The 27972-nt window shown below is 43.2% G+C and overlaps 1 protein-coding gene and 2 long non-coding RNA genes across 6 annotated transcripts in view; 1 reads left to right on the top strand and 2 right to left on the bottom strand.

Annotated features, from left to right (window-relative positions):
• Positions 1 to 26674, top strand: part of SGK1 (serum/glucocorticoid regulated kinase 1) — a 108868-nt gene extending 82194 nt beyond the window's left edge. The window contains exons 1-12 of one of the 4 annotated variants that reach the window (XM_027602748.2): positions 17627 to 18304; positions 21239 to 21314; positions 21762 to 21837; positions 22248 to 22352; positions 22462 to 22545; positions 22668 to 22799; positions 23068 to 23180; positions 23545 to 23668; positions 24118 to 24213; positions 24678 to 24833; positions 24943 to 25032; positions 25451 to 26674. In XM_027602748.2, coding sequence (XP_027458549.1) covers positions 18271 to 18304; positions 21239 to 21314; positions 21762 to 21837; positions 22248 to 22352; positions 22462 to 22545; positions 22668 to 22799; positions 23068 to 23180; positions 23545 to 23668; positions 24118 to 24213; positions 24678 to 24833; positions 24943 to 25032; positions 25451 to 25618 — 1254 coding nt within the window. In that variant the 5' untranslated portion in view covers positions 17627 to 18270 and the 3' untranslated portion in view covers positions 25619 to 26674. Of the gene's footprint in view, positions 1 to 17626; positions 18305 to 19850; positions 20208 to 20917; positions 21097 to 21238; positions 21315 to 21761; positions 21838 to 22247; positions 22353 to 22461; positions 22546 to 22667; positions 22800 to 23067; positions 23181 to 23544; positions 23669 to 24117; positions 24214 to 24677; positions 24834 to 24942; positions 25033 to 25450 lie in introns of those variants that run through there. The other 3 variants (XM_027602745.2, XM_027602747.2, XM_035728555.1) reach the window with 3 other exon arrangements.
• Positions 23 to 3938, bottom strand: LOC113927110. The gene is made up of 3 exons (XR_003521504.1): positions 3473 to 3938; positions 1682 to 1807; positions 23 to 89 (listed from the first exon to the last, which is right to left on the bottom strand). It is a non-coding gene; the product is annotated as an uncharacterized LOC113927110 (long non-coding RNA).
• Positions 13729 to 16311, bottom strand: LOC113927109. The gene is made up of 3 exons (XR_003521503.2): positions 16253 to 16311; positions 15633 to 15742; positions 13729 to 14108 (listed from the first exon to the last, which is right to left on the bottom strand). It is a non-coding gene; the product is annotated as an uncharacterized LOC113927109 (long non-coding RNA).
• Positions 26675 to 27972: the final 1298 nt, after the last annotated feature.

Here is a 27972-nt window from a genome sequence, read left to right on the forward strand (position 1 = left end):
CTGTCTAGCTATTTCATACTCACTGTCTTTCTGCATGACTATCAGAGGACAGGACTGGCTTGCTCAGTTGCCATGAGCAGATATGGTAGCTGGAGAAACAAAAGTAATTTTAAAAAGCTTTTTTTTTTTGAACATAATATAGAAGTAGCATTTCATCATAGGAAAGAAATGGAAAATAGAGAAAGGAAGAAAATTAATCAGCCATAATCCTACCACCCACACTTGTTTTCATTGGACTGGACTCTCGCGCATTCCCAGCATTTGTCCTGACAATGAACAAACAGGCTACACAAGTTTAGGTTCTTTCCTATTTTCTTTGTTTTTAAGCTTTGAAACCTGAGTTGTTTGTTTTTGCACACCTTTGTTTCTCGACTGCTCGTCCTTCAGTGGCCTGTAACATTCTCTTAAAGTAGAATTTCCAGGTAGGATGAGTTTCTCCACACTTGCAAAATGTGCGTTTTTCCCAGTACTCATACTAGCTACACAGATAATGCTCTTTGCTTAGAGGAAGTCAGATAATGAAGTGGTTAAACAATAAGGTTTCTTTTGCAAAGGCATGATTTTAACTGGGCACTTGATTTGCCAGGTAGGAAAATGGAACCCTCTGATGTTCTCTCTGGGCTTTGATTTAAAGTCACCTTTTCACAAGAAAATGTAATTCTACCCTTGGGATTTTCAGAATGTCTATATTTCTTTCAAGCAAAAATTAAAGTACAAGAATCATTATTGTGCAGTTTTTTTCCGGAGGGAAGAAGAAGTGAATTTTCTCTTCTGTTTTTCAGAATTACACATTGTTTCTTTATATTTTCTAAGGAGTCATCACATTTTAAAATTCAGCCCAAATTTCTGGGGCTGTAGAAATCACTATAAAGTGGCATATTCATATTTATTCAGAAGCAGTAATAGTTTAGTTACCAAATGTAGAAACAAAATGATTCATAGTTTAAAAACATATGGACTACAGAAATATATCAGTATTTCAGAGAATACGTAAAATTAGATCATTGAGTTAATATAAGGAGAGGGAGGACTTCATTATAAAGATTTTAAAAAGTGAAGAAACATAATTTCTAGACTTTTTTTCTTAAAAAGCAAAATGCTCTTGTATTTATATCTAGAAAATAGTTGCTTCATCCCTCAAAGTATGGCATTATCTAACAAAAAAGAAAAATGTGATACAAGCTAAACAGGATCTGCTTACATGGAAACTTTCCCTCTGATACATGCTGGCCAGTGTAGACTTTGCCTCTTGCCATTAAAGATAAACCATTTAGTAAGAATCTATGGATAGGTGAAAATCTTGCAAGTGGACTAACCTCATTTACTCCGGTTCCAACTACAGAAAGGTAGCTATCTCAGTAGTAAGGTCATCTTACCCAGAGTGAGGAATGGCACCAGCAGCAGAGCTAGGCTTTGGAAGGACCAAAAACACAATCATAAGGACTCTGCACTCAACACGCTTTTGACTGCCCCTCTTTCTCTAACTCAAGCTTTTCAAAATCAGACTTGGTATTAATTTCCTCCATCATAGATCAGGTAGCCATAATCATCCTTAGTTTCCTGAACCACACATCTCTTTCAGTCAACTGGACCCAAGCACCCTAGAGCTGACCAGCAAGCCATTTGGCCAGGCTTGCCAGTGAACATGTGTGGAGCAACAGGAAATGGCTCAGCTGTTCACCTTCTGCTGTGGTTGGTGCTGTGAACTCCTGAGAAGGGCCACCTGAGTTGGCCACCAACTTCAGTGCTTCTTACCCGTGTGACTTGGACAAACTGTTTCACCCTTCTGTACTTTCCGTTCTTTCACCTGCAAAAAATGGAATATTTATAATAGATTGCAGAGTTTTGTGACAGTTAAAGGAAAGAATGCAGGTAAATGTACTCAGAACTATGTCCAGCATGTAGCTTGGGGTCAACTTATGTTAGCTCTTCTTACTTGTAGAAAGAATTATGTCATTTATACAAATCTGAGCACAGATACTCCTGCTTTATTTAGGGCTTACAAACCATGGGCTGAAAGAATACATTTTATTTTGTTATTTTGTTATTTATTGCTGTTACTGTCTCTTACTTTACTGGACCTATAGCTTGTGTTTTTTTATTTTCCTCTCTGAACCACAAAGCTCATTATTCACTGTCGACTGTTATCTGGTTCCCCAGACACAAGCCTGATAAGTTTCCTGAAAATAGACATATGGCTGGACATAAAATCCTCAAGCTGGAAAGAACCTTAGACATGGCCTAGTCATTTAGATAAAATATCACCTTCTTCAGCAAGGATCTGTAAAGCTAGACACTTTGTTTTTACATGACTTTAACCTTTTACAATGGTTTCGAGGGTTCCAAGTTCAAGGACGAGTTATTTATTCCAGTGAGTAGCAGAGTATCATTTCAGAACCCTCTGTTTAAAGACAGAGTCATGCTCATCTAGCATTTAAGTTACGTTTGACGGCAAAAGTTTGTCAAATCTGATCCTCCTGATCGTCCTGCCGCCAAGTGTGTGCATATGTGACTGCAAACTCTGTTCAGCTCAGCACAGAGAAGCCCCCTCCGTCTCCCTCGGACCGTGGAAATGACGAGTTTAGCTTTCTGAAGCTTTACAGTTGGAGCAAAATCTGTTTCTGCCTTTGTTGAACTCACACTTGTCTCTTCCTCTGTGTGACGACCAAAATTATTTGTTATTGCTGCTGTTTTACCCAAGGCTGAACTAACAGTATTTCACAATGGCTGAATTTTCTGATCCCCAGAACTCTTTTTAAATGTTTGCATACAGTATTTCCTTGTGCCCATTTTACCCAGATCAGTCATTTCATGTCTAAGATCTTTGATTTTTTGTAGTATTAAAGGGCATTTTATTATGGCTAAAATGGTACCAGAAAATTTTCTCACTTAAGAAAATGCAAGGAAAGTAGATTGAATTCAACTTCATAGTTTCCCCAGTTATTTTTCTCACATTTTAATGGATATTTTGTTTTATTAGTTTGCATCAGACTAATCAGACAGCAGATTTGAGTGGATTTTGGTTGTAGCTAATGTGAAAATGTCCTGATGTATTTTATTATTTTAAACGTGCGGAAATAATTCTTCCTCTGGGAGTTTTCTTTCTCCTCAAGAAGAGTGCCCCATAATACATGATACATAATACATGAGACAATATTTCAAGAGGTTATATGTCTGTCATAGGAGAAACCAAAGAAAAAAGCGTTTGGGATTGTTGTCTTAATAACAGAAGCATTTTATTGAGTCAAATATAAACATAGCTTTCAAGTTTTGAAGAAAAATTACTTTCCAATTTTACAATTGTACATTATAAAGAGAACAGGTCAGTGACTAATAATGCAAACAGGCTATCCCAGGGATGAAATAGCCCTTGGAAAGGGGCAGGTGTGGGATAGAGAGGGAAGTATTGGGAATGGAGGGGTGGGGTACATGGGGGCAGGAGGGGCATGGGGGTATGGAGAAGTATATATACCTGGGATGCTCAAAATGGAAACAGAATTGGAATTTAGGGCAGGGAGCCTCCAGCAAGCCCATCTGTAAAATAGAGAAGTAATGGATGTAAGTCCACTCTAAGATTCTTCCTTACTCAGAAACTCTTATTCGATGAAGATGGAAATTGATAGTAAAAATAAAGTGCAAACGAGCGTAGGAAAAAAAAAGCTCAGTGTGGGTTGGGGCCTTTGGCACAGACTTCAATGAGCAGTGTGGCTCTGGGGGCCCATCTTTCCCTCCTCAGAAACCTGTGGCACTGTGTGTTGTATCCAAGTGATGAATCGCTGAATTCTAGTCCTGAAACCAAAATTACGCTGCATGTTAACTACTTAAAATTTAAATTAAAAAAAAAAAAGAAGAAGAAAGAAAAAGAAATACATGGCAATCAGCTCTTCCACTGATTAAAATTTTGGCTCTTAGAGGACAATTTTATATGACTAGTTCAGCTGCGCTCTTCTGGTAGGTATTACATTACATAAAACACTTGCGTTTTCAAATTGTCCTCTCATACCTCCCCTCATCTGATCTTTCCAATTGCCCTGTGGGATTAACAAAATGGGTGTTAACCCAGAGGATACTTGAAGAAGTTAAGTGTTTTGCCCAGAGCTAACTATTGAGTCATAAATACTAAAATACAGAACTGAAACCAAATCTGGAAACTCCTGCCACTCTCCTGCTATAACCTCCCAAAGGTAAGAAGGAAGCTGTGCAGTGAAAATCGCTTGAGTGCGTACACAAATGTTTGGGGAAAGGACAGAAAGTCAAGAATGAGATTCAAACTGAGATGTGGCCTTGCCAAGGGGTTGGGGCAGCTGGCAAAAGGGGGAAAATTAAGGGAAGTGCAGGCTTTGTTTTACAGGAGGGAGGTATAAGGTATCCCTTCCTGCCCAGCACTCCGCTGGGTTCTGTGGGGAAAAGGAACAATGGCTTTTCCCCTTGGAAGTTCAGGTAGATAAACTGGACCGACACAGGTAGGCTATGAACAAAATAATGTAAATCCAAGATAAAATAGTTACAGCTGCCTCCAGATATGTGAAGGACTGTCATTTGGAATAGAGGGGGAAGCAGATTATTTCCCTGGTTAAAAGCACAGCTTTCGGTGTCAGAAAAATCTAGATTTGCATTCTGGTTTTACCACTTCTAGCTATGTTGCATCACACAACTAATGCTTACCCCTTTAAGCCTCAGGTCTTAAGAACATAGAGGGGGAGAGTAAGTTCTTCATATGCTTCTTATGAGGATTAAATGAGAAATTGCATAAAAAAACACTAAAGCGTAGTGTCTGCCACTCAGTGTAGTCATTCAAAGTTAGCTGTTATAACAGATGTACCGGAGGACTTACCAAGAGGAACACATTCATTTCTACTTATCCACATGCGCCTGGCAACTCTAGGTGTGCCGGTGTTGGAATGTGTAGAGGAGCTAGTCCCTAAAAAAACTTCCATGAGGATATTTGAACATGGTCTACGGAATAACTTTATTAACTGATGCCGGTTGACAATGGTAGAGATGGCCTTGGAAGTAGAGGTGATTCCAGCGGAAAAAATAAAAGAAACAAGAAACAGTTCGAGAAATGGGTTAACAGGAATATCGTAGAGAGGTTCATAGTTCCTAAGGGCCTTTTCACACTGATAGAATCAGTTCACAATTCTATAAGTACCATGAAGTGAGAACAGCGGTGCTGGTCAAGTAAAAGCCCTAACTTTCCCATCTATACCATAGTTTCAGACTTCAAAACAAAGAGAAAAAGAAAATTTAGTGTGTGGGCTATGAACGGTACTTCACGCACATGAGCACATGAACACAATACAGTAAGATGAGTGGTGGTTGGGTTATTTTTAGAAATGACAGGGAGTCTACAATGATCCAGCTGCATACCTTCATCCCATCTCTTGGTGAGAAAAATTATCCGAAACCAGTCAAAATGAGAAAGGATGGCTCTGTGAAGAAAAATAATTGGCTTATGTGGGACAGATAAGGTGTTAGATCCAGCAGCTCATGTTCTAACAAAGCTACCTGTGTTAGATGGTTTTACTCTTATTCCTGAAAGTCACCTACCTAGGTCTAGTATGTGTGTTCTTCTTTGATATCTTTATGTGAATGTGTTTTCAAACATTTTCAAAATATTAAAATTTTAATGTTTTCATAATACTAATGTCATATACAATGTAGATTCTATATCACACATAAATACACATAACATATTGCATGTAATATTAATTCTAATCCTCTATAACTGTTTTAAGAAAAGATATGGAAAAAAAAAAATAGCAGTCCTGACGGACCCTACAAGGTCCCCATTAACCTTAGAGAAACTGATAATCCTAAAGAAAATGAAAATCCTAAGAAAAGTACACGGGTAGTGGGAAGAAATAAGAAGGAGGCAGAGGAGGGTGGCAGTGGGGCTTAGACATAAACTGTGTATGCTGGGCTCATTTCTGCCCTTTGGTTATTTGTTCCTGTTGTAAAAGGCAAAGTCATAAGGCAGTGGGCCATTAGTGATGCTTCTGAGAGCAGCTTGTGGACGTAAAGGTACAGTATTTACAATGTGATAAAGAGGAAAAAAACATGCTTTTGCTCCTAAAAGGTAAATTCAAGGCTTATGAAGCAGGACTTGCCAAACTAGATTTATGTTGGTATATAAAAAGGTATATAAACAACCTGATTTGAAGAATGAATTCCAAACAGGTCTATCATGGTGATCTATGCCTGTGTTCTAAGGCTTTCAATTTTTAAGCAATATTTTATGAATTGTGAAATAGAACCATTGTAGATACTGACAGTAATAGGCTTATCTCTTTGGAATAGTCATTTGCTCTAAATGAGGGTAGAGTAGTGTGGAATTTTAAACATAAAGCTTTAGAAGCAAATAACATTACAGCAACTTCTTTAAGTGACCATATTGATTTCGAAAGTGAGGCATTCTTCGGTTTCTATCTTTTGCTCACATCTGTTTAATTTCTTCTCTGTGATTTTCCTGTGGTCTTATACAAAGCTTATTTTTTTTTAGACTTTATTTATATCTTTTGTGCAGTCGTGATTATGAAAAAAGCTTGGTGTTATCACACACACACACACACACACACACACTCACACACACACACACAACAGAAGTAGTTAATATATCTGAAACTCTTAGCCAAGCCATCAAATCGTTCTTTCAGGACAACCAATCTTATTTGTTAAAAGGACTCTGTAATCACAGCTCAAAAACAAATAGTACTATCAAAAGTGTCTGACGGTATAACCATATGCTCTGAGAAAATTTGGCAGTGACAGCTAATCATAGTTCTGATCCAGGATACAATTATAAAAAACAGAAATAAATGTATTCCCATTAACTCGTCTAGAATAAACATCTCCCACTGCAATGTGTGACCTGAGCAAAGAATTGTGGCTTTTAATGGTCATCTTAGGGTTTTAAAGCTGAGGAATAGTAAGTAGGAGAAATTATGGTGGGCCCAGCAGAGAGACTTATTCATTAAATATGTCCAATATTTACTGTACATTGATAATATGCAAGGCATGTGTTAGGAAATAAAGGAAAGACAAGTGCACAAAATAATCCTGCTTTTTCCATGTCTCTAATTACTAGAAAAGTATAGACATGTGCACAGATTGCTACCATCCCTGCTCAGCTGAAGGGGTCACTGCTAGCAGGGATGACATCATGAGGTTATTGGTGGTCATCAGGGTTGGGGACAAGCTTCAAAACTTCAGAATAAGCTCTGTGGAAAATGAAGTTCCTGTTCTATCTCCTGAAATTCTAGGAATAACCAATCATGGAGGCATACTGGTTGCCTCCCAAAGTAACAGAAATCAAGAAGTCACCTTTTCTTGGGGCTTTTTGAGGCATCAGGACTAAGGTGCCGTAACCTGGCACCCAGAGTGTTCGGCAACCTCAAATTGCCAAGTTGTGGTTCTGCTGTGTAAAATATAAAATACATTTTAGGTGACCCTCTGAATTTTCTACAAAAATTGTCCAGTGCTAAGATAATACCTTCCATACTTTGACTCAATATTTTTCAAATACTTTAAGTGAGTGGTCAAGTAGTATAGTTAGGGCATCACTAATAGTTCTTTGAATTTTTGCCTGATAAACTGATGCAGTGCCCAATTTTCACAGGGTTACAAAGAATATTGTAAATTATTAGCTAAAAGAAGAGTGGGAGGCCATGACAAACAACAAAACCCAAATATCAAACCTAGCCAGGAATGTTTTAAAAATAGTGAAATGTATTCAAATCTACTAAGCACTAAGAAAGCAGCAAATGATGTAGAATCCTCAGGAAATGAAAATCCAAGTGCTTAGTATCAAGTCAATAGGTTAGTGCGTTTCCATATTTCTGTGTGCGATAAAGCTTGCATGTGACCCCCTCGGGTTATGAATGACACCACTTGAGATACTGACATCTATAAACACAATCATGGAAGTAGACAGCTGGAGTCCTAATCCCTTTCTGGGACACTGCTGAAGGACAGCAGGGAAGGAAGTCCTCTCAGTGGGCAGAACTGAAGAGCAGTTCCCCTGGTTGCTCATTTTGCTTGGAAGGAAAACTGGCCAGACATGTGATTATATATCCATCATGGGAGGTGGCTAATGATTTGGCTGGATGGTCAGGCAATAAAAATGGGTGACAAGGAAAGTCTGGGGAAGAGAAATATAGATAAACTTCTCTGAATAGGCAAAAAAAAAGTGAAGATACTTGTGTTGCATGTGAATGACTTCCAAAGGGTGACCTCAGCAAAGGGAGATTTTAATAATCAAGTGGATAGGATGACCCATTCTGTGGATATCAGTTAGCCTCTTTCCCAGACACCCCTGTCATCGCTGAATGGGCTGGTGAACAGAATGGCCATGGTGGCCAAAATGGAGGTTATACATGGGCTCAGCAACATGGACTTCCATTCACCAAGGCCAGCCTAATTACAGCCAGGGCTGAGTGCCTATTCTGCCAGCAACAGAGACCAATCCTGAGCCTCTGATGTCACATCATTCGGGTGATCATTCAACTATTTAGGAGGCGATTACATCCAACCCTCCCATCATGGAAAGGACAGCCTCTTGTTCCTACCAGAATATACACTTACTCTGGATACAGATTTGCCCTTCTTGCACACAATGCTTCTACCAATACAATCATCCGTGGACTTACAGAATGCCGTATCCATCATCATGGTATTCTATGCAGCATTGCTTCTGATCATGGCAAATGAAGTATGGAAATGGGCCCTATGTTCATGGAATCCACTGGTCTTACCATATTCCCTAATACCCTGAGGTGACTGGCTTGACAGAATAGAGGAATGGCCTTTTGAAGACTCAGTTATAGTGCCAGCTAGATGGTAATACTTTGCAGGGCTGGAGCAAGGTTTTCCAGGAGCCTATAGATGTTCTGAATCAGCATCCAATATATGTGCTGCTTCTTCCACTGCTGGGATTCACAGATCCAGAAGTCAAGGAGTGGAAATGGGAGTGGCACCACTCACTATTAGCCCTAGTGTCCTACTAGCAACATTTTTGCTTCCTGTCTTCCCACCTTTGTGCTCTGCTGGCCTAAAACCTTGGTTCCAAAGGGAGGAAAGCTTCCTTTGGGAGACACAGCAATGATTTCATTGAACTGGAAGTTAAGACTGCCACTCAGCTGCTTTGGGCTCTTTGTGCCCCTAAATCAGCAGGCAAAGAAAGGAGGTACTATGCTGCCTGGGATGATTGGTCCTGATGACTAAGGAGAAATTGGATTGCTACTCCATAATGGAGGTAAGGAAGAGTATGTCTGGTATATGGGAGATCCCTCAGGAGTCTCTTACTGTTACCATGCCCTTTGATTAAATTCAGTGGAAAACTACAACAACCCAGTCCAGACAGGACTACTAATGGCCCAGACCCTGTTGGGAAGGAAGGTTTGCATCACCCTATTAGGTAAAGAACCACAGTCAGTTGAGGTGCTTGCTAAAGACAAATAGGTAGTGGAATAAAATAGTTATAAATACCAGTTGTGACCACATGACCAATTATAGAAACAAAGACTGTGATTGTCATGAGTATTTCTTCCTTACTTGTTATGAATATGTTTGTGTTTGTGTGTGTGTATGTAAATCTCTTTGTTTCCTTCCCTCTCTTATCCCCTTGTCATGTAACATAAGATGCATTGACTTTATATCACAGTATTTAAGAATTGTAAACTTTATATCACAGTACTTAAGTTATAGGATATCAAGAAGCATAAACATCCTACAAGAACTTTACATCCTCTTCTGGGGAAAAAGTTATTAGATTTTCAGCTATATGCAAGATAGTCACATCATGTTAGGTAGAAGTATTGACCTTATTATTGTCTTTATATGGAGATTAAATATAATTTAAGAAGATGCATATGAGTGCCAAATTGACAGAAGGTGAGCTTGTGATAGTTAATTTTATGTATCAACTTGGCCGGGCCACAATGCTTAGATACTTGGTGAAACATTATCTTAGATGTTTCTATAAGAGTATTTTTTGTATGAGGTTAACATTTAAATCTTTGAGTAAAGCAGATTGTCTTCCACGATGTGGTTGAGCTTTATCCCAACAGCTGAACCGTGGAAGGCCTTAACAGAGCAAAAACTGACCTCCCTTGAGCAAAAAGGAATTCTATCAGCAGACGACCTTCAGACTTGACCTGCAATGTTAGTTCTTTTTTTTTTTTAAAGATTTTATTTATTTATTTATTTGAGAGAGAGAGAGAGAGAGAACATGAGAGGGGGGATGGTCAGAGGGAGAAGCAGACTCCCAGCTGAGCAGGGAGCCTGATGTGGGACTTGATCCTGGGACTCCAGGATCATGACCTGAGCTGAAGGCAGTCACTTAACCAACTGAGCCACCCAGGCACCCTGCAATGTTAGTTCTTAACTGAGTCTGCAGCCAACCAAGATTTTGGACTTGACAACCTCCATAGTCACATGAACCAATTTTTTAAAAATAAAAACTCCTCTCTCTGTATATACACACGCATGCATGCACACACACACACACACACACATAATAATACATATATAGTTCTTACCTGGAACTATTAGCTCTGCTCCTCTGGAGAACCTTGACTAACATACATGGAGGTATGTGTAATCACAGAGATCTGAAAACACAGTTACTTACCAACCTGCTACTTGTACATGCACCTGGCCACTTCTGACAACATAATGGTCATTCTACTATGGCTTTAAAAAACAACACACTAGGGGCGCCTGGGTGGCTCAGTCAGTTAAGTGTCTGCCTTCGGCTCGGGTCATGATCCCAGGGTGCTGGGATGGAGCCCCACATCGGGCTCCCTCTCCTCCCTGCTCATGTCCTCTCTCTCAAATAAATAAATTTAAAAAATAAAAATAAATAAAATAAAATGACATAGTAGGTGCTGCACAACAGGGACCCTTTTATTAAGGCCCTACCATTGTGTAGTGAAAGATATTTTAAAAGAAAATAAAGTAGCAGTGTTTTGTAATAAATGTTCATTCAGGCTTCCAGGCAATATGAAAGTTATGGAAGACCTTTACAACTACAAGATGGGAAACCCTCTGTGAGGTGGCCATGTTTTCCTGCGTGTCCTCAGGCTCTTGGGGAAACGTTGGCTGAATGACAGAAATCAAAGAGGTTATTACAGCATGCTTTTCTATAAACCAAATTCATATGGCATCATTAATGGAGAGGGTTTTCCCCTCCCTTTATTCCTACGTATCTACAAATACGGTAGGATATCTTGCTACCATCATCTACTGAGGGTACATCTGCTTTCACAGATTCTGCTGGGCTATCACAGAAAGCTGGACAGAGACCTTGAGAGTGCCAACTGCACCACTCTGGGCAAGTTAGTTTGCTGTTTCTTTAAACTTTAAAAAAGGGCAGTTCTCCTTGGTCAACTACCAACATCTCATGAATGTGATCATTCCACACCTGCAAAACTGGGGAGGTTCATAAAGGGAACAGACCAGAGGGCCTTTGGTGGAAAGCAGAAGTATCACAGAACCTAATGGATTCTCACTTTAAAATTCTATTTTAAGAGACAGTGAAGAATTGGTGGGGGTGGGGGGCGGGGAGCGGGGGCAATGGAGAATTTAGGGAGCAAGTTTAAAAGAAGATTAAAAAAAGGGATACATTTTTCTGACTCATTGGACAATTATCTGTGGTCCTTGGAATAAGAGGCTGAATTGGCATTTACCAGGCTGGGCAGATGAAAGCCTAGATGGCCACCCACCCAATGGTTTGATTCTCTGAACTTGACAAAGTATCCATTAAATGTTGTCTGTGAAAAAGAGTATCTACTTCAGTTTTCTCGAAAAATGATTATTCAATATGATTGTTTAGTGGCCTCATCAGACCAAAAGAATGGCCTTGATTTAAAAATCTTCATTGTACATCATTCATAAAATTTAGTGCCTCAGTTTTCTGAAGTTGAGTAGCATAATATATAATATGTAACAAAATACCTGAACTCAAGACTTTTTTGTTTGGTTTGATTTTGTCTTGCTTTTCATAGTGAGTTGTAGAGGGATTGCTAAGAAAATGTACCCTTGATTATTAGGTGAAGGGAGGAAAACAAAATTTGGTTGAGAATCTATTGTGTGCCCAGCAATAGATAAGGGGCATATTATTAAGTCATTTCATTTATTAAGCACTTCTGGGCCACACATTCTTCTGGGCCCCAGCGATACTATGGAGAATAAAACAAATATTCCTATCTTACAGAAACTGCTTTCTAGTGCAAGGAGACAAACAATGAACCCAAGAAAAATGTCAGATAATAAAACTAATATGCAGATAATTGAAATAGCGTGAGTGACGAAGGATGGCCAGCTGGTTAGTTTAGGTCCACTGTGTAAGTGATGTTTACTCTGAGATCTAAATGGCAAGAAGGATCCAGCCATGTGAGCACCAGGAGGAAATCATCCCAGGTGGAGGGCATGGCATAGACAAAGTCCCAAAGGCAGACACAAGGCTGGCTTTGCAAAAGGAGTAGAGCCAAGATGGTACCAGCCTGGAGAGCAAAGGGAAAAATGGAAAGAGGGAATGAGGGTAGGGCCTGATTAATGAACATTAGGCCGGCAAGAAACATGAATCTTGCTCATGTGGTCTCATCTTCAAGGAACTCAACAGTCCAGAGAGGCACTTGAGATGTAAATAACTAAGCCACAAAATCCCTGACTAAAGGCTACAATGCTGGGTAGAGAAGGGGAAGGTTCCAAAGGATTAGCCACATGAGGTTGTTCTAGGCATCCAAGAAGTTCCTTTTAGATTTATCTTTTCCCAGACAATATTACAGCTACAGGAGAACTCCCAGCTTAGTCCTCACTTGAAAAAGTAAGTATTACAAATGGTTAAATTTGTCCCAGGCTATATTTTAATGGCATTTAGGCATAGCTGGGCCTTAAGAGAAAGGAGAAGTATCTGTAAGCTTACCTTTGCTTTGGGGAAAACACTATCCAATTTAGCCAAATACATACGGAGTTTGCCATCCTTGAGTGTGGCAATGTTGCCCATCTTGGGTATCTTTCTTAGACCCAGGACTTAGCACTCTGCCTGGCACAAAAGCAGTGCTTCATAGAGGTCTGAATGACTTAAAACTAACAGGCCACACATAGTCAGTTGGAGCTTGTTCTTCTTTCCCTGAGGACAAGCTGAATAACGGAGGAAAAGTGTCCTCTGTGCTAGCTAGCCTTCTCTGATCTGCTTTCAATTACCCTACCTTCTCAGTAGGCCCAAATGTACATTCTATTGTGTCCCATCCACCCTAAACAATTAAAAACTCCTTTGGGTTAGCTTTTAGCTTACTCCCTGCTTGTTCTACTTAAACTTTAGCCTTACTTGATAAATAAGTGTTTATTCTGTTATCATGGTATTTAGTTCTTTGGTACAACCCATTCTGGAGCATTGTCCATAGGGAGACCAAAAGAGGAGGGGGCCATCCAAAGAACAAAATGGATTGTCTTTTCAGGCCTTTGATGGAATTCCCATCACACAGGCCGGTCCTTGGCCTAGCAGATTAAGTGGCCCATATGGTTCATGTGCTTAAAGCACAGCACATTACCATTATTGTCTTGAGTTGTGAGAGTCATTTGTGTTGTATGATATGTTCTGTTTGTAGTTGTGATGTGTGTAGGGTGGGGGTAAGGAACACAGACCTGTCATACTTCCTGTGTGAGATTCCAACTTGAGTGAGGCACTTACTAAATTCTCTATTTCATTTATTTTTTGCAATTCATATTAAGTTAGCATCCCCATCATACAGATCATCAAGGTTTAGAGAATCCTTTGTCTAGGATCTCAGAGGTAAGGAGCCTCAGGCGTAGCCCACTAACGTGGACCACAAGGAGCCCCACCTTCAGCAAGCTGCCGACACTCCAGAGCTTGCTGAGGGAGGTGACATAAAGGTATATGTAGCTTCTGTTCAGGGTTGAAATCAAAAGGAATTTCACTAAACTGCTTTACACTCAAATGATGCCCGTCAGCCTTCCACCAGCCATCTCATCCCTGGTCTTCCCATGTCGGTTACTGTCGCATTTATCTTGTTTTGTTGCTGCAATTTGTAGGCAGGGTTTACAGGAAACGGTCCTTGGTTAGGACGAGCTTCTGTTGCTTCTTGCTAGATAAATTACAGGGTCATAAATGGGAGAGATTTAGGGAGAGGTTGATTCTGGGCAAATGAAAGCTTTCAGGCTTCACTTCAGTCTGGCAAAAGATGTCTGCCAAACATCCAGCTTCCTTATTTACTCTTGTCACTTGGTAGATAGAGTGGGGGTGAAAGAGAGCCCTTTATACCGTCTTCATGTAGGTCACAACTTTAATATGTGTGTCCCATGAAGGATTCAGCCTGCGAGGAAATTTCAAGCCCTGTGAGGCTTGAATGTTAGGCTGGGCTGGGGGACTTACAGGGAAAGTCAGTGCAGGTGTGTATTCACCTAGGACAGAGTGAAGGAAGAGGCTCTGAAGGCCAAAGCTCTCTGGATTTCCTTGCCTCCATGCCTGGCATTTTACCATTACAAATCAATATTTTTGAATTGACAGGGGCCTTTTAAAATACAAATGCCTAACAATAAAGCTATGTCGTTAATATATAAGGCTTTCAGTAAGACCATAGTCCTCTTGTGTTTAGAAAATCGCAGATAATACTGAATTTGACTTAAAGAATTTTTCCAATTTACTCTGTGTTATTTTTCATAATCATCCAGAAAATTCTCTGGAAGTCATTTTCCAGGTCAATCCTGTGAGCCAAATATAAAGCTGTCAAATATGTGCTCTTTCTCGCCCTTCATACTATATTCTGGTTGATAGTTATTTTTTATTTTTATTTATTGCTCACTGGATCATGCTACATTAGACAATGACAACCTCCCAGAGATGAGAATAAGGTGGGGCGCCTGGGTGGCTCAGTCAGTGAAGCGTCCGCCTTCGGCTCAGGTCATGATCCCAGGGTCCTGGGATCGAGTTCCATGTCGGGTTCCCTGCTCAGCCGGGTGCTTCTCCCTCTGCATGCCATTCCCCCTGCCTGTGCTCTCTCTCTCTCTCTGATAAGTAAATACAATCTTAAAAAAATAATAATAAGGAAAGAAAAGTGCTATTTTGCTATTGCAGCCACCGTAGCAAGGGCCCTGTACATTTTGCTTGTGTGAGAGGGCTGAGTAAGGGCCGTGTTTCCAAGTCATTCCAGAGGTGCTATGTAACACCTCAGAGTTTGGTACTCATGCTCTGTCTTCTGCCTAGAACGACATTCCTCTTTTGTCCCCGGCTGACCTTTCCAGGATCAGCACAAATACTATGTCTTTGTGGGAGACTTTCCTCAGTAACTGCATGTCTGCTGCCTCTCCCCAGTAGAAAAGTTCTCTCTCTGTGCTTCTAAGGTAGATTGCTCAGACCTCTGTTACCTCTGTTTTAACACTCATCATATTGTATCATAATTTATGCATGTGCTCCCCACTCGGAATGACAGTCTGTGAATTTCAAATAACGGGATTATTCATACTGGTGTCCCTTGAGCTTAATATTCATACTTACTTAATAAATGCTTGTTAAATGCTTGCATGAACAAATGGAAGGGAGGGAGGAAGAGAGGGAAGGAGGGAAGGAGGGAGAAAGCCTGGGAGACAGGGAAGGAGAATCAGGTCAATACCTCCTGTGGCGATTAGCTGAGAGCAGGGCTTCGAGGCCTCTGGCCTTAGCAGGGAGGAGGGTGGAAGGCAGTATTTTTCCGAGTTTGCAGGACCGCAGAGCGCACCAGGGCTGTGGGTGGCAAGTAGGAGAGGCATAGTAGTTAACTTCAGTGACAGAGAAGGGTTACAGGGAGGCGATAAATTCGGTTTCAAAAGCAAGTTTTGCTACTTCACAATTTTGCCTATCATCTGCTCAACTCAGAAGAAAAATAACAGCAATTGCTGAATCCTCAATAGCTGAAAAGTGCTCTTGGAGAAAACAACCTAAGGCCTCTATACTAGACAGCCACGTGTACATTATGTAGCAAAACCCTATTCCAAGGTTCTTACAGTGTAGAGTCTTGCTTTCTTCAAAACCACTGTCTTGGAAAAGAAATAAGGCCTGCATAAATAAAGCATGTAGTTGTGTGCGTTTTAATAACATTGAACGCTGGTATTCGAAGAAATAGTTATCTATTCAATCAGATCCTTACCTTCTTTATGCATGTCACTTTTGACAAATAAGAGTACAGGATGTGATAATCACTATAGAACCTGTGATCTATAGGCTCTTATTTAACCAGCACTGCTGATTACTTACCTATAATAGCTCTTGTGAATAAACTCATTTGCTGCCATCTTTTTCTGTTTGATGAATACTGTTAAAAAAAAAAAAAGGCATGCATTTGGTGACAACCTTCAACAAAAACTGATCCATTTAGTTGCTCTCTAGAGTAATAATTTTTTTTTTTTGGTGTTTCTCTGTACTTTTTTTTTTTTTTTTGGTGATGCTCCAGGAAAAGGATTCTATAAGCATCAATGAATGAATCAATAAGCATGGGAACCTAAACTGTGCACATAATTGTTCTAGAATTTTTGGCCCTTTGGGCAATACAAAACAATTATATTCTCGTTATCAATGGAAAGTATTGTACCTTACATAGCTGACACACTTAAGTAGTCGAAGAGCTAAGTCCTTATAAAAATATTTTTGGGGACACCTGGTGACTCAGTTGGTTAAGTGTCTGACTCTTGGTTTCTATGCAGGTCATGATCTCAGGGTCATGGGATGGAGCCCAGCTTTGGGCTCCCCACTCAGCAGGGAGTTGACCTGAGGATTTTCTCTCCCTCCCCCTACCCGCCACCCTGCTTTCTCTCTCTCTCTCTCTCAAATAAATGAATAAATCTTTTAAAAAAATATTTTTCAAAATATTTCCTTTCATATGTTGAGAAATATCAGGAATTTGTTTTCTGAGCCTGCCAATTAAATGAAAAGGGTCCTATCTTAGTAAAGCTTTCAGGTTTCAGTATTTACAGTCCTTCATTAAGGAAAATTAAAGTAGAAGAACTAAGTGATTTCTGAAGCATTAAAATACACATGCACTGGAAAATGATTTGTTTCCGTGCAAACTTTATATCTTGGTGAATCATTTCCATTTGAGTGTTTTGATTGCAGTTTCCCCACTATGCGGCATAAATGAGATTACTGGCTTGAAGGAGTGGGGAGGTAATTAGCCTATCTCCTACCAAGCCATCTGTATTTTCTGTGACTGCACAAGGTGTCGTAGAGAAATTACCTGGAACTGATTAAACCTCGGGAGAAGTGGGGGAAATTCTGCATTTCAGAGTGGTTCTGCCAGAGAACGCGATCGCCCTCTGGGTTGCATTTACAAGCACAATTTGGTGACGCAACTCTGGCCACTTCGCCACCAGGGAGTAAGAGGAAAGGGGCCGGATTCCTCCGGTAGGAAGACGCTCTGGACCAAAGAAAGAGGCTGGCGACGGGAAGGAAGAACAGATCAAGCGTTTGAATAGCAGCCACAGGGCAACCCAAAGCCTGTGCAGAGTTAAGAGGCCCGTGTCTCACACCATTCCCCCGTCTACCAACCCCCCTACCGCATCCACCCGCCGCTGTGTGTCACCTTCCTGTTCGGAAGTCTTAGTAGGTTGCTGGGACAGAACAGGGGGCGCCTGCTCCACCCTTCAGGTATCCGGTTGGAAGAAAAACCAGTCTCAACAACTTGATTCTCTACGTTAAATGATAAGTTTAGCAGACGGTCCGTCTCCAACTGCCCAACATTAGGGTAGGGGGAGGAAGGAGAACATCAGAGGTTCCTTTTCTGTTCCAACCACAAATCATATGGTTGTGCCTCTTCTCTATTCCACTTAGAGCCCTCTAACTTGAATTCCATGTTCCTCCTGGAATGCATGTGGCAGAGCTTCTTTGAAAATATGAACACTCTGCATGTGTTTTGAATTTTTTCTGGACTGATTTGTGATGATAATCAGTCAAAGTTAAATTTCTTGTGTGTCTTACTGGGGGTGTAATAAACGCAGGACGCTGATGACTGTAATTTTCTGAGTGATGTTGCAATGGAGAGAATAAATGGCCCAGTGTTGAACTTTGCAGCTTGCTCCCTTCCTGTATGTAAATTGCCTTTATATAAAGTGGGGTGCATAACAGAGCAGGACAGCTGTCTTGCGCTCCTCTGCTCCCCGTCACCTCGGCTTCCAGCCTTATCAGGCGCATAGCAGGGAGGTTATTCCAGCCATAACTGAGCTCGACCTCCAACCTCCAGAAAGTAATCCCCGACCTTCATATCCTCGGCAACCTGAAGAATGAAAGAGGAAGCTATACAATCCCCTTTGAAAGGTTTGTGTACTTTTATTACTATACTTTGGAGGGGATGGGTAAACCGAAGATGCTTTAGAGGATCTGAGGTTCCTTGGCCTGGGGAAGGCACAGGAGGTGAGGACGCAGGGGACGGTGTCTGATGGAAGGTTTCTCAGTTTCACATTTTAAGAACAAACAAGCAGAAATCTTGGTGCAGGTTGGTGTTTCTGGGCAGTCTTTGCCACATCTGTGCTCTCTCTCTCTTTTATTAAGTTCAATTAGCCAACAGATAGTACATCATTAGTTTCTGATATAGTGATTCATGGGTTGCATATAACACCCAGGGCAAATTTGCTCTCTTTAAAAGGGGGCGGAGTGGTATGGGATAAGGGACCGGCTGGGCTAGTTGAAATGGAACACGCAATATGGGGGGCACTGGCGGTAACATAGTAGTATTGTATGAAGAATCCATGGAAGAGGAAGCAGTAATGGGCCAGTTACTGTGATTTGGAGTTTCCTAAACCTTGCTTGAGTTGGGAGCGTCAGTATCAGGCACTGAGAAGTGTTTTAACGGTGGGTGCTGAGCAACGGTTCCCAGCCACTCTCCAGGACAGATGTGTGTTCCCTTCTCCCAGTCTGGGGCTGTTGCAACTGAGCAAACCAAGAAGCCTCGGAGGCTACAGATCATATTAGGGCAAATGAGGTGGCTGTACCTGCAAAACAAATCCCTGCCCAGGACGAAAGAAAAACCGCTTCACATGCTATTCTTGGGTTTGACAGCCGGTATTTCGGAGTGTGTCAGACCCAGTAAGCAACTCAAAAATGGCAGGGCCCTTGACAGGGGGTCAGGGCAGGGCAGCCACCGCAGAGAGCACCAGCAAGCGCTGGGTACCGGCCCTGCAAACCTTAGTGACTTGCAGCCGCCGTCTCCCGTTCCAGCGGCCCCGTAGCTCTGCTCGTGGCTCCCCCGCCCAGCGCTGGCCCGAGTCCCCGCGCCGGCGGTCAAACTGCAGCGCCCAGGCATGTCCCAGCGGCGGGGGGACAGGAAGGCCCCGCACCACTGCTCTGCCAAGCTACCCTCTCTCCTCCGCTTTCTGGAGCGCAGGCACCGGGCTACTCTTTCACGAGGGCGCGAGTCCCAGTTTACTTGGGACTTGGGAGAGAAAGTAAGGTGGTTAAACTGTAAGAAGACTCCCGGGTCAGCCCTGAAATAAACCGGAGGGGTAGGGAAGACGAGGACAAACTGAGGGTTTTTAAGACAATGTAACGCGACCTTGCAGAGTTTTCAGGTGGGAGAGCGGGAGAGGGAATCGGGGAGTCGCCGCCGCCCGGGGTCACGCCAGGTCGGCGCCTCGCGCGGAGCCACCACTCCCCGAACTTGCCACTTCCTCACGTGTTCATGGCGTGGCGGAGATTAAAGATGCAAGAAAAAAAATTACAGGCGGAACGGACAGAATGTTCTCAAAGATTAGGGGGAAAAAAAGTGAAATGCAGATTGTACTTTTTTTTTTTTCCCTTAGTGCAGAGACGAACTTTATTTCCGCCCCCTCCCCTACACATTCCTGACCTCTCCCTCCCCCTTCCCTCTTTCTTTCCTTCCTTCCTCCGCTTCCAAGTTCTGGGATTTTGCAGCCTTGCTTGGCTTTGGCCAAAAGCACAAAAAAGGCGTTTTCGGAAGCGGCTCGGCCGTGCACAAGGGCCATTTGTTTGTTTTGGGTCTCAGGGCAGGAAATCTTGCCCGGCCTGAGTCACGGCGGCTCCTTCAAGGAAACGTCAGTGTTCTCCAGTCGCCCTCGCCCGCTGCGCGCCCGGCGGCCGCTGCCCATGGGGGAGATGCAGGGCGCGCTGGCCAGGGCCCGGCTCGAGTCTCTGCTCCGGCCCCGCCACAAAAAGAGGGCCGAGGCGCAGAAACGCAGCGAGTCCTTCCTGCTGACCGGCCTGGGTAAGCGCCGCGGCCGCCACGCGGGGACTGTCCCGCTCCGCCGCTAGTCGCTCGGCTCCGGCGAGAGGGACCGGGGGTGGGTGCGCGTTCGCAGGGCGGAGGGACGGAGAACGGGAGAGAGGGCGGCGGGAGCAGAGGACCCGCCCGGCGTCCCGGACCCACGGTGACCCCGCAGATGAGGGCGCGCGGGGCCACCCTCGTCCGACGGACACCTCGGGCTGGTGGTGCGCGGCCGCCGGGTGGGGGCTGACGAGGCTGCCGGGGGAGTGAGGGGAGAGGGCTGGCTCCGGGACCGGGAGGGAGTCGGCAGTCAGGGTTTGACAAACCAGAGCGGGCATAGAGCCACCGGCTGGCCGAGCACCGGGCGGAAAGCGCCCCAGTGCCGGGACTCTGATTCCCTAGCTGGGCGGAATAAATGAGAAAGGTGGAAAATTACCCCGGACTCTCCCTTCCCCCGCCCCCTCCGCCTGCGGTTTCCCTCTCTCCGGCCAGGGAGCCGAGAGAGGCAGGTAACAGACCCGCGCCGGGCCTCCCGGGCAGTCCCCGAGCCCCCCCGCCCCCGCCCCGGGCTTGTCCTCCGGCCGGGGGTCGAACCGTCCGCCACCGTCCGGGAGTGAGCAGCCTGCCGGGCTGCGCGACCGCCGGAGGCGGGGCTTGGGGGCGGGGCCTGGGCGGGGCCGCTTCCTCATTGTCGCGTGGGCCCCGCCCCTGCGGCGGCTCAGGGCTTATAAAGCGGGCGGCGAAGCGCCCGGCCAGTGTTGGCTGAGCAAGTCTCCCGTCAGTAACGTCTCCCTGCGCGCTCTGTCTGCGGAGATGACGGTGAAAACCGAGGCTGCTAGGGGCACCCTCACTTACTCCAGAATGAGGGGAATGGTAGCAATTCTCATCGGTGAGTGTAGAAATTAATACTGAACTTCTAGGATATGCGAGGTGGAAATTTTTTTAAGGTCGCGCGTCAGATGAGTGTGTGTGGCGTCGGACGTTACGAAGCCATCTAGACGTTTGTTTATTTCTCCTCTCTTAATTCACAGCTTTCATGAAACAGAGGAGGATGGGCCTGAACGACTTTATTCAGAAGATTGCCAATAACTCCTATGCATGCAAACAGTAAGTTTTGGGGAGGACTGGGAGAAATAAAAATAAGTAGTAGAGTTTCAGCTTACCAGCAGTAAAGACACATTCTCATCAGAGGATTGATCAGAAAGCTGAAGCCTTCCCCGAGGGTGGGAGCCCTTTTCTCTTTTAAGTCCCGGTTGAAAACATTTTAAACATTAAAACTAATGGGCTGATTTGGCCAGCCCTAGAGCTGTAAGATAAAATATTCATGTTTGCCTAATTCACCCCCTGTTGCCATGAAGAACAACCCTCATCCCTGTATTTAACTGGGTTTATTATTTTCTTTGGCTATTACTTTCTTTAACTGAGTAATTTCTTTGGATGTTTTTGGTTGAAACACTCTGAACGGTTGGGGAAAAGTTGAGCCAGAAACTACTGGTGTTGCTGTGCCCCCTTGTGTCGAGTTAAGGAGGTTCTAAGTCGTTCCTTTCTCTTTAGCCCTGAAGTTCAGTCCATTTTGAAAATCTCCCAACCTCAGGAGCCTGAGCTTATGAATGCCAACCCTTCTCCTCCAGTAAGTATTCTCTATTTGTGATGCTTCTGTAGAGGAATCTTGTAAATGAGTCAGTTAGTATTCCTACATTGATGGATTACAATAGCATTTCTAGAAATTCGTATTAAGACAGGAATGCCTAGTTAATGGCATAACAAGTGACATAGCACTTACTTAACTATTGAGTCAGTGAAGTATTTTAAAAGGCCTATTGCCTCAAAGTTTTATCTGGTTACAACACGATTGTGTACAATTTCCATACTCCCATTTGAAATATTAATGTGTACGGATGAAAAGTAGTCTTGGTTGTGTCTATGATGTGTGGTGGCTTGCCTCAGTCATTTGCAGATGTAGTGTCTTTTACATTGCCTGTCCTTGATTGTTGTGTTCCTTTGAAGCAAGGATACTAAAAGAAAACTTTTCTTTTCCAGCCAAGTCCTTCTCAGCAAATCAACCTTGGCCCATCATCCAATCCTCATGCTAAACCATCTGACTTTCACTTCTTGAAAGTGATTGGGAAAGGCAGTTTTGGGAAGGTAATTTCAGATCTGAAGACCTCATAATTTATAGTCTTTCATTCACATTCATTTAACATTCTCCGTGGGTATAGGTAGCAAAATGATTTTTTTTTAATTGAAATTCCAGGTTCTTCTAGCAAGACACAAAGCAGAAGAAGCATTCTATGCAGTCAAAGTTTTACAGAAGAAAGCCATCCTGAAAAAGAAGGAGGTACGAAATGCATTTGATGGACTGGACCTGAATGAAAATAGACATTCATTGAGTGGTTTTACCTTGGAATTTGGGTACCAAGTTGAAATTTGCCACTAAATCTTTAATTGTCCTTTTTCTAGGAAAAGCATATTATGTCGGAACGGAATGTTCTACTGAAGAATGTGAAACACCCTTTCCTGGTGGGGCTTCACTTCTCTTTCCAGACTGCTGACAAATTGTACTTTGTCCTTGACTACATCAACGGTGGAGAGGTGAGTGGCGGGAATATGAGCTAACCTTTGGATGTCTGGGCATTGGCATTCCTGGTTTTAGTTTGAGAGGAAAGTTTTTCAATGATATTTAGGGGGTAAAAGTTACCAGAATTAGCCTTTCCTTCAACCTGAAGGTTGGAAATAGTTAACAGACTATTTAAGGCCACTTCCTGCAATTGTCCCCTTTAGCTATATATGTCGAGACTTAATTAAATGCATTGTTATCAAGCCTTGGCAACCCAGCCTAACTTTGTTCTGTCTCCTGCAGCTGTTCTACCATCTCCAGAGGGAGCGTTGCTTCCTGGAACCACGGGCTCGCTTCTATGCTGCTGAAATAGCCAGTGCCTTGGGTTACCTGCACTCCCTGAACATCGTTTATAGGTAAGCTGGAGAGCTCTCAAGGTTACCTTCCCAGGTAGAAAGGAGAAAGGAGACCGAGCCCTAGTCTTTGACAGAGCCTTAAAATAATTTTGTATTTATGTACAGCTTGGTCACCTAAAACCAGATCCCCTGGCATGTGAGCTGCCTTGACTCCATGCCACCAGGGAACTAGCCAGCTAGGATTGTGCCTAATCCAGAATAGATTAGCAAAACAAGGACTCCCTTTTTTTTTATTCACTATACAGCTACAGTGAATTGGAAATGCTTCTGACACCCCGAGCTATTATTTCACAGAGGCTTTCTTATGAAGTGAAATTAACTGACACAACTTTTTTCTTTTTCTTTTTCTTTTTTTCTTTTGCAGAGACTTAAAACCAGAGAATATTCTGCTGGATTCACAGGGACACATTGTCCTTACTGACTTTGGGCTCTGCAAGGAGAACATCGAACACAATGGCACGACATCCACCTTCTGTGGCACGCCTGAGGTAGGCGCACTCTCCACTTAGTGCCTGGTCTGCCCCCTCCTGGGAGAGCCAAGTGCAAAAATCAAGTACTACCAGAAAGATAGATTGTTCTTGGAGGTTTCTCAGTCCAATTGAGTGCAAGGAAAATACATTTGCTGTTTGGTGCAGCATGAGAAATCCCAAGGCCTCGTGTTGCTTTCATTAAGACCAGCTGTTTGCAAAAGCCATGCCATAGAAAGGTTGTAAATTCCCACGTAAGCTATCTCTTGGGTGCCCAGTCGCTTCCTAAATACCAGTACACATACCTGGCCAGTCAGCCTCCAAGTCCAGCAGTTTTATCAGGAAGTGATGTAAAGAAATGTATCCTGCAAGTGGATCCAGGGTCTCAGCCCTTTCAAAGTGCATGCCTGGTCGCGGGATTGCCCGGTTTCACAGACTTCTAAACTCTGTTTTCCTGCCTTCTGTTTCAGTATCTCGCCCCCGAGGTGCTCCATAAGCAGCCTTATGACAGGACCGTGGACTGGTGGTGCCTGGGGGCCGTCTTATATGAGATGCTGTATGGCCTGGTGAGTAGCGCGTTGAGAGCCATGGAATCTTGCCCCTGGTTTGATAGTGCTCCCTAGAATGTGGTCGTCTTAAAATCCAGACTTATCAGGGTGCACAAGCCCCATTGCAGACCTGGTCGTTGTGTTTTGCCCCTTTATCAATAAGCTTATCAGATGCTGATAAGAGAGGCCCATTGGTTATTTTGTAAGTGTTTTAGAGTAAGCTCTTAGTGAATTTTTCTTTTGTAAATTCACATTTGACTAGCTATGACCCCCTTAACCCATGTGAGAGAAAATGTGGCTTATTAGTATCTACTCCCTGATAAGGGTCGCGAAATAGACATTTTAAAAATCCAGGGCAAAGAAAACCTATTAAGGAAAGACTTGGTCAAATCTCGCTTAACCTGGTTGAAGACTTTTTCTCTGTTGGTCGTGTGTGCCATACAAACGTTCCAGCTGAGCGTTAATTTCCCCTCTTCTTTCAGCCTCCTTTTTACAGCCGAAACACAGCTGAGATGTATGACAACATTCTGAACAAGCCCCTCCAGCTGAAGCCAAATATTACCAATTCTGCCAGACACCTCCTGGAGGGCCTCCTGCAGAAGGAGAGGACGAAGAGGCTGGGCGCCAAGGACGACTTCGTGAGTACCTTTTTCCCGTTCTCCTGGGCTGTCTGGGAAGCACACCAGATCCCCACTGCCCTTCTTAAATTCCACCTGTCTAAACTCATCTCCCGTTTCTTCTCGACAGATGGAGATTAAGAATCATGTCTTCTTCTCCCTGATTAACTGGGATGATCTCATTAATAAGAAGATTACTCCCCCTTTTAACCCAAATGTGGTGAGTATCTCTTTCTTCCGAGTATGGGAGGGCCCAAAGGACACTTCTTGCAGTCAAGAGTTGTTGGTGGTAGAGGGGAGGGCCCTGAGGAATACATTGGCAGATCTTTTATTCACAAACCATTATTTTCCCTAGATAAAAAGTAGAATTTTTGTCCCAACCAAGCTAACATAACCTTTCCACACATTCACCAATTACAGTATCAAAGGATAAAAAGTGAACACTCTCCTCGTTACTTAAATTTTATGTGGCCTGTGGGTTTTTTGCCTGAAATAGATGGTTATCATGGGAGTTTCCATATAGTACCCCAAAGACACGAGCTCCAGTATTTCAAGCCCAAAATGAGCATTTTCCTGTCCTGTCGGCACACTGAATTCTTGACACTGAGTGGTTTTTTTTTTTTTTCTTCCCTCAATAGAGTGGACCTAGCGACCTGCGGCACTTCGATCCTGAGTTCACCGAAGAGCCGGTCCCCAACTCCATCGGCAGGTCCCCCGACAGCATCCTCCTCACAGCCAGCGTCAAGGAAGCGGCCGAGGCCTTCCTAGGCTTTTCCTATGCTCCTCCTATGGACTCTTTCCTCTGAACAGTCCTCGGGGTGGTCTTGAAGGATTTTGTGTGTGTGTGTGTGTGTGTAAGCGTTTTAGTTAGCCTCGTGGCAGAGCTGCCCGCTGACAGGACATCTTAAAAGAGAATTTGCACATCTCTGGAAGCTTGCACATCTTGGCAGTCTTATTGCACACTGTTTGCTGGAAGCTTTTTGAAGAGCACATCCTCCTCAGTGAGCTCATGAGGTTTTCATTTTTATTCTTCCTTCCAACATGGTGCTATCTCTGCAATGAGCATTTACGTGCCGCCATAGACAGATGCAGTAGTCTTTTATTAGGATGATGCAGTTCTAAGAATGGTTTTCGGAAGGTCTGTCTGGGCCGTGATAACGAATCTTATGAAATGTGCCTTTTCTGATGAGATCGTGTTAGCTCCAAAGCTTTTCCTATTGCAGAGTGTTTCAGTTCTTTATTTTTCCTTGTGGATTTACTGTGTGAACAGTGGTATGAGTGTGGTATGCTTGATCACAGATGGGTTTAGTTCTAAGCATCAATGTGACACTTGCAGGACACTACAATGTGGGACATTGTTTGTTTCTTCCATATTTGGAAGATAAATTTATGTGTAGACCGTTTTGTTTTTTTTTTTGTAAGATACAGTTAATAACTAAAATTTATTGAAAATGGTCTTGCAATGACTTGTATCCAGATGCTTAAAGAAAGCATTGCTGCTACAAATATTTCTATTTTTAGAAAGGGTTTTTATGGACCAATGCCCCAGTTGTCAGTCAAAGCCTGGTATTTTCATTGTTTAAAATGTCACCTGTAAAATGGGCATTATTTATGTTTTTCTTTTTTTTTTGCATTCCTGATAATTGTATGTATTGTATAAAGAAAGTCTGTACATTGGGTTATAGCACTAGTATATTTAAACTTACAGGCTTATTTGTAATGTAAACCACCATTTTAATGTACTGTAATTAACATGGTTATAATATGTACAATTCTTTCCCCCCTCCCCACCACACAACTTTTTTTGTGTGTGATAAACCAACTTTGGTTTGCAATAAAACCTCGAAAAATATTTACATGAATTGTGTTGTGTGTGTTATTTTGTATATTTCCATTGGGGCTGAGTGGGGTGCAGAGGGGTAACAATGGGTCCAATATAACCCTGGGAAACTGCTGTACTTTGCAGCTCAGTGGTTGGCCTCCAACAGTAGCAGCTTCAGACTCCAGGGAGGTATAGAGTGGTCCTAAAGCCAGGTAATCTTCCAGGTCTTAGCAGTGTTTTATGATGTCAGTCAAACAAACCCTTTTCAATGTACAAATCCATTTCACAAGGACAGCCATGAAGCCATGTTCTCTGTATTTATTGCCTACCCTCTGAAGTTGGCTGTTTGTCCTGACATCTGGCTTGCCTAAAGTAACAGGTAATTCTTTCAACAACTACTTTGGGTACCTACTCTTGGGCCAAGCCCTGCTCTAGCGCTGGGGAGGTAGCAGTGGGCAAAGCAGACAAATCTTTGCCCTTAAAAAGCCTAATGGAAAAGGCAAACTTTCTCAATAAAGCAGTTTGTTGAAATGGAAGCCAAGATAATAGTTGAAGCAGAACACTGCTGAAGATGGTGGGGATGTTTGTCATAAAGGGATATGTCCCCAAGAAGCTGAGCTGGCGGAACTTCTGGTTTCTGAGAGCACCCACAGCTGAATGGAGTCTGGGGCCAGCTCAGAGAAGGACTCCTGAGGAGCCAGTCCCTGTGTAGACCAGCAGCTGCTTAAGGCGGCCCCGCTGACTGTGGGTCTGGTGTGCGGAGGCCAGTCGTGGGGCCCATCCCACTGCAAAACCTACTGAGGAAGAAGGGAAAATACTAAGATACTAAGAGTTCATCATTTTGAGTCCAAATTGTACTTTTTCACTTTTCTAGGCCTGTCACACAAATACCTGGCAAATAGGGAGTCCTCAAACAGCTGATGGCTGCTGCCGTGACCTCTAAGCGCCGTGACCTCTAAGCCCGCTGCGCTGCCTTCACCCGACCTCTCCGTTTAACCAGGGATTCCACCAGGAAAGTTGTGGTCGTCTTCCCCTATATCCTGGTTCTTACGACTCACTTCACACACACACACCCTCTCCCCCAACACACCCCCGTTCCTCCCAAGGCTTCTAAGGGCTGAACAGGTATTTGGAGATGCCTTAGTTCTTCCCCCTGGTAACCCACTGAAGGAAGGGGACCAAAGTGAGTCAATGACTTCTCGTTGAATGTGGGCCCCCCTTTGCATTTGAGATGCTATTGGACCTACAGACGCTAGCTAGCTGCATGTTAAATCCCCTCCCAGACACACAGGCCAAAGTCAACTAGAGCAACAAAGAGAATCTAAAGCCTGCATTTTC

Source organism: Zalophus californianus, chromosome 7 (genome assembly GCF_009762305.2).
Source record: "Zalophus californianus isolate mZalCal1 chromosome 7, mZalCal1.pri.v2, whole genome shotgun sequence".
Taxonomy (NCBI): domain Eukaryota; kingdom Metazoa; phylum Chordata; class Mammalia; order Carnivora; family Otariidae; genus Zalophus; species Zalophus californianus.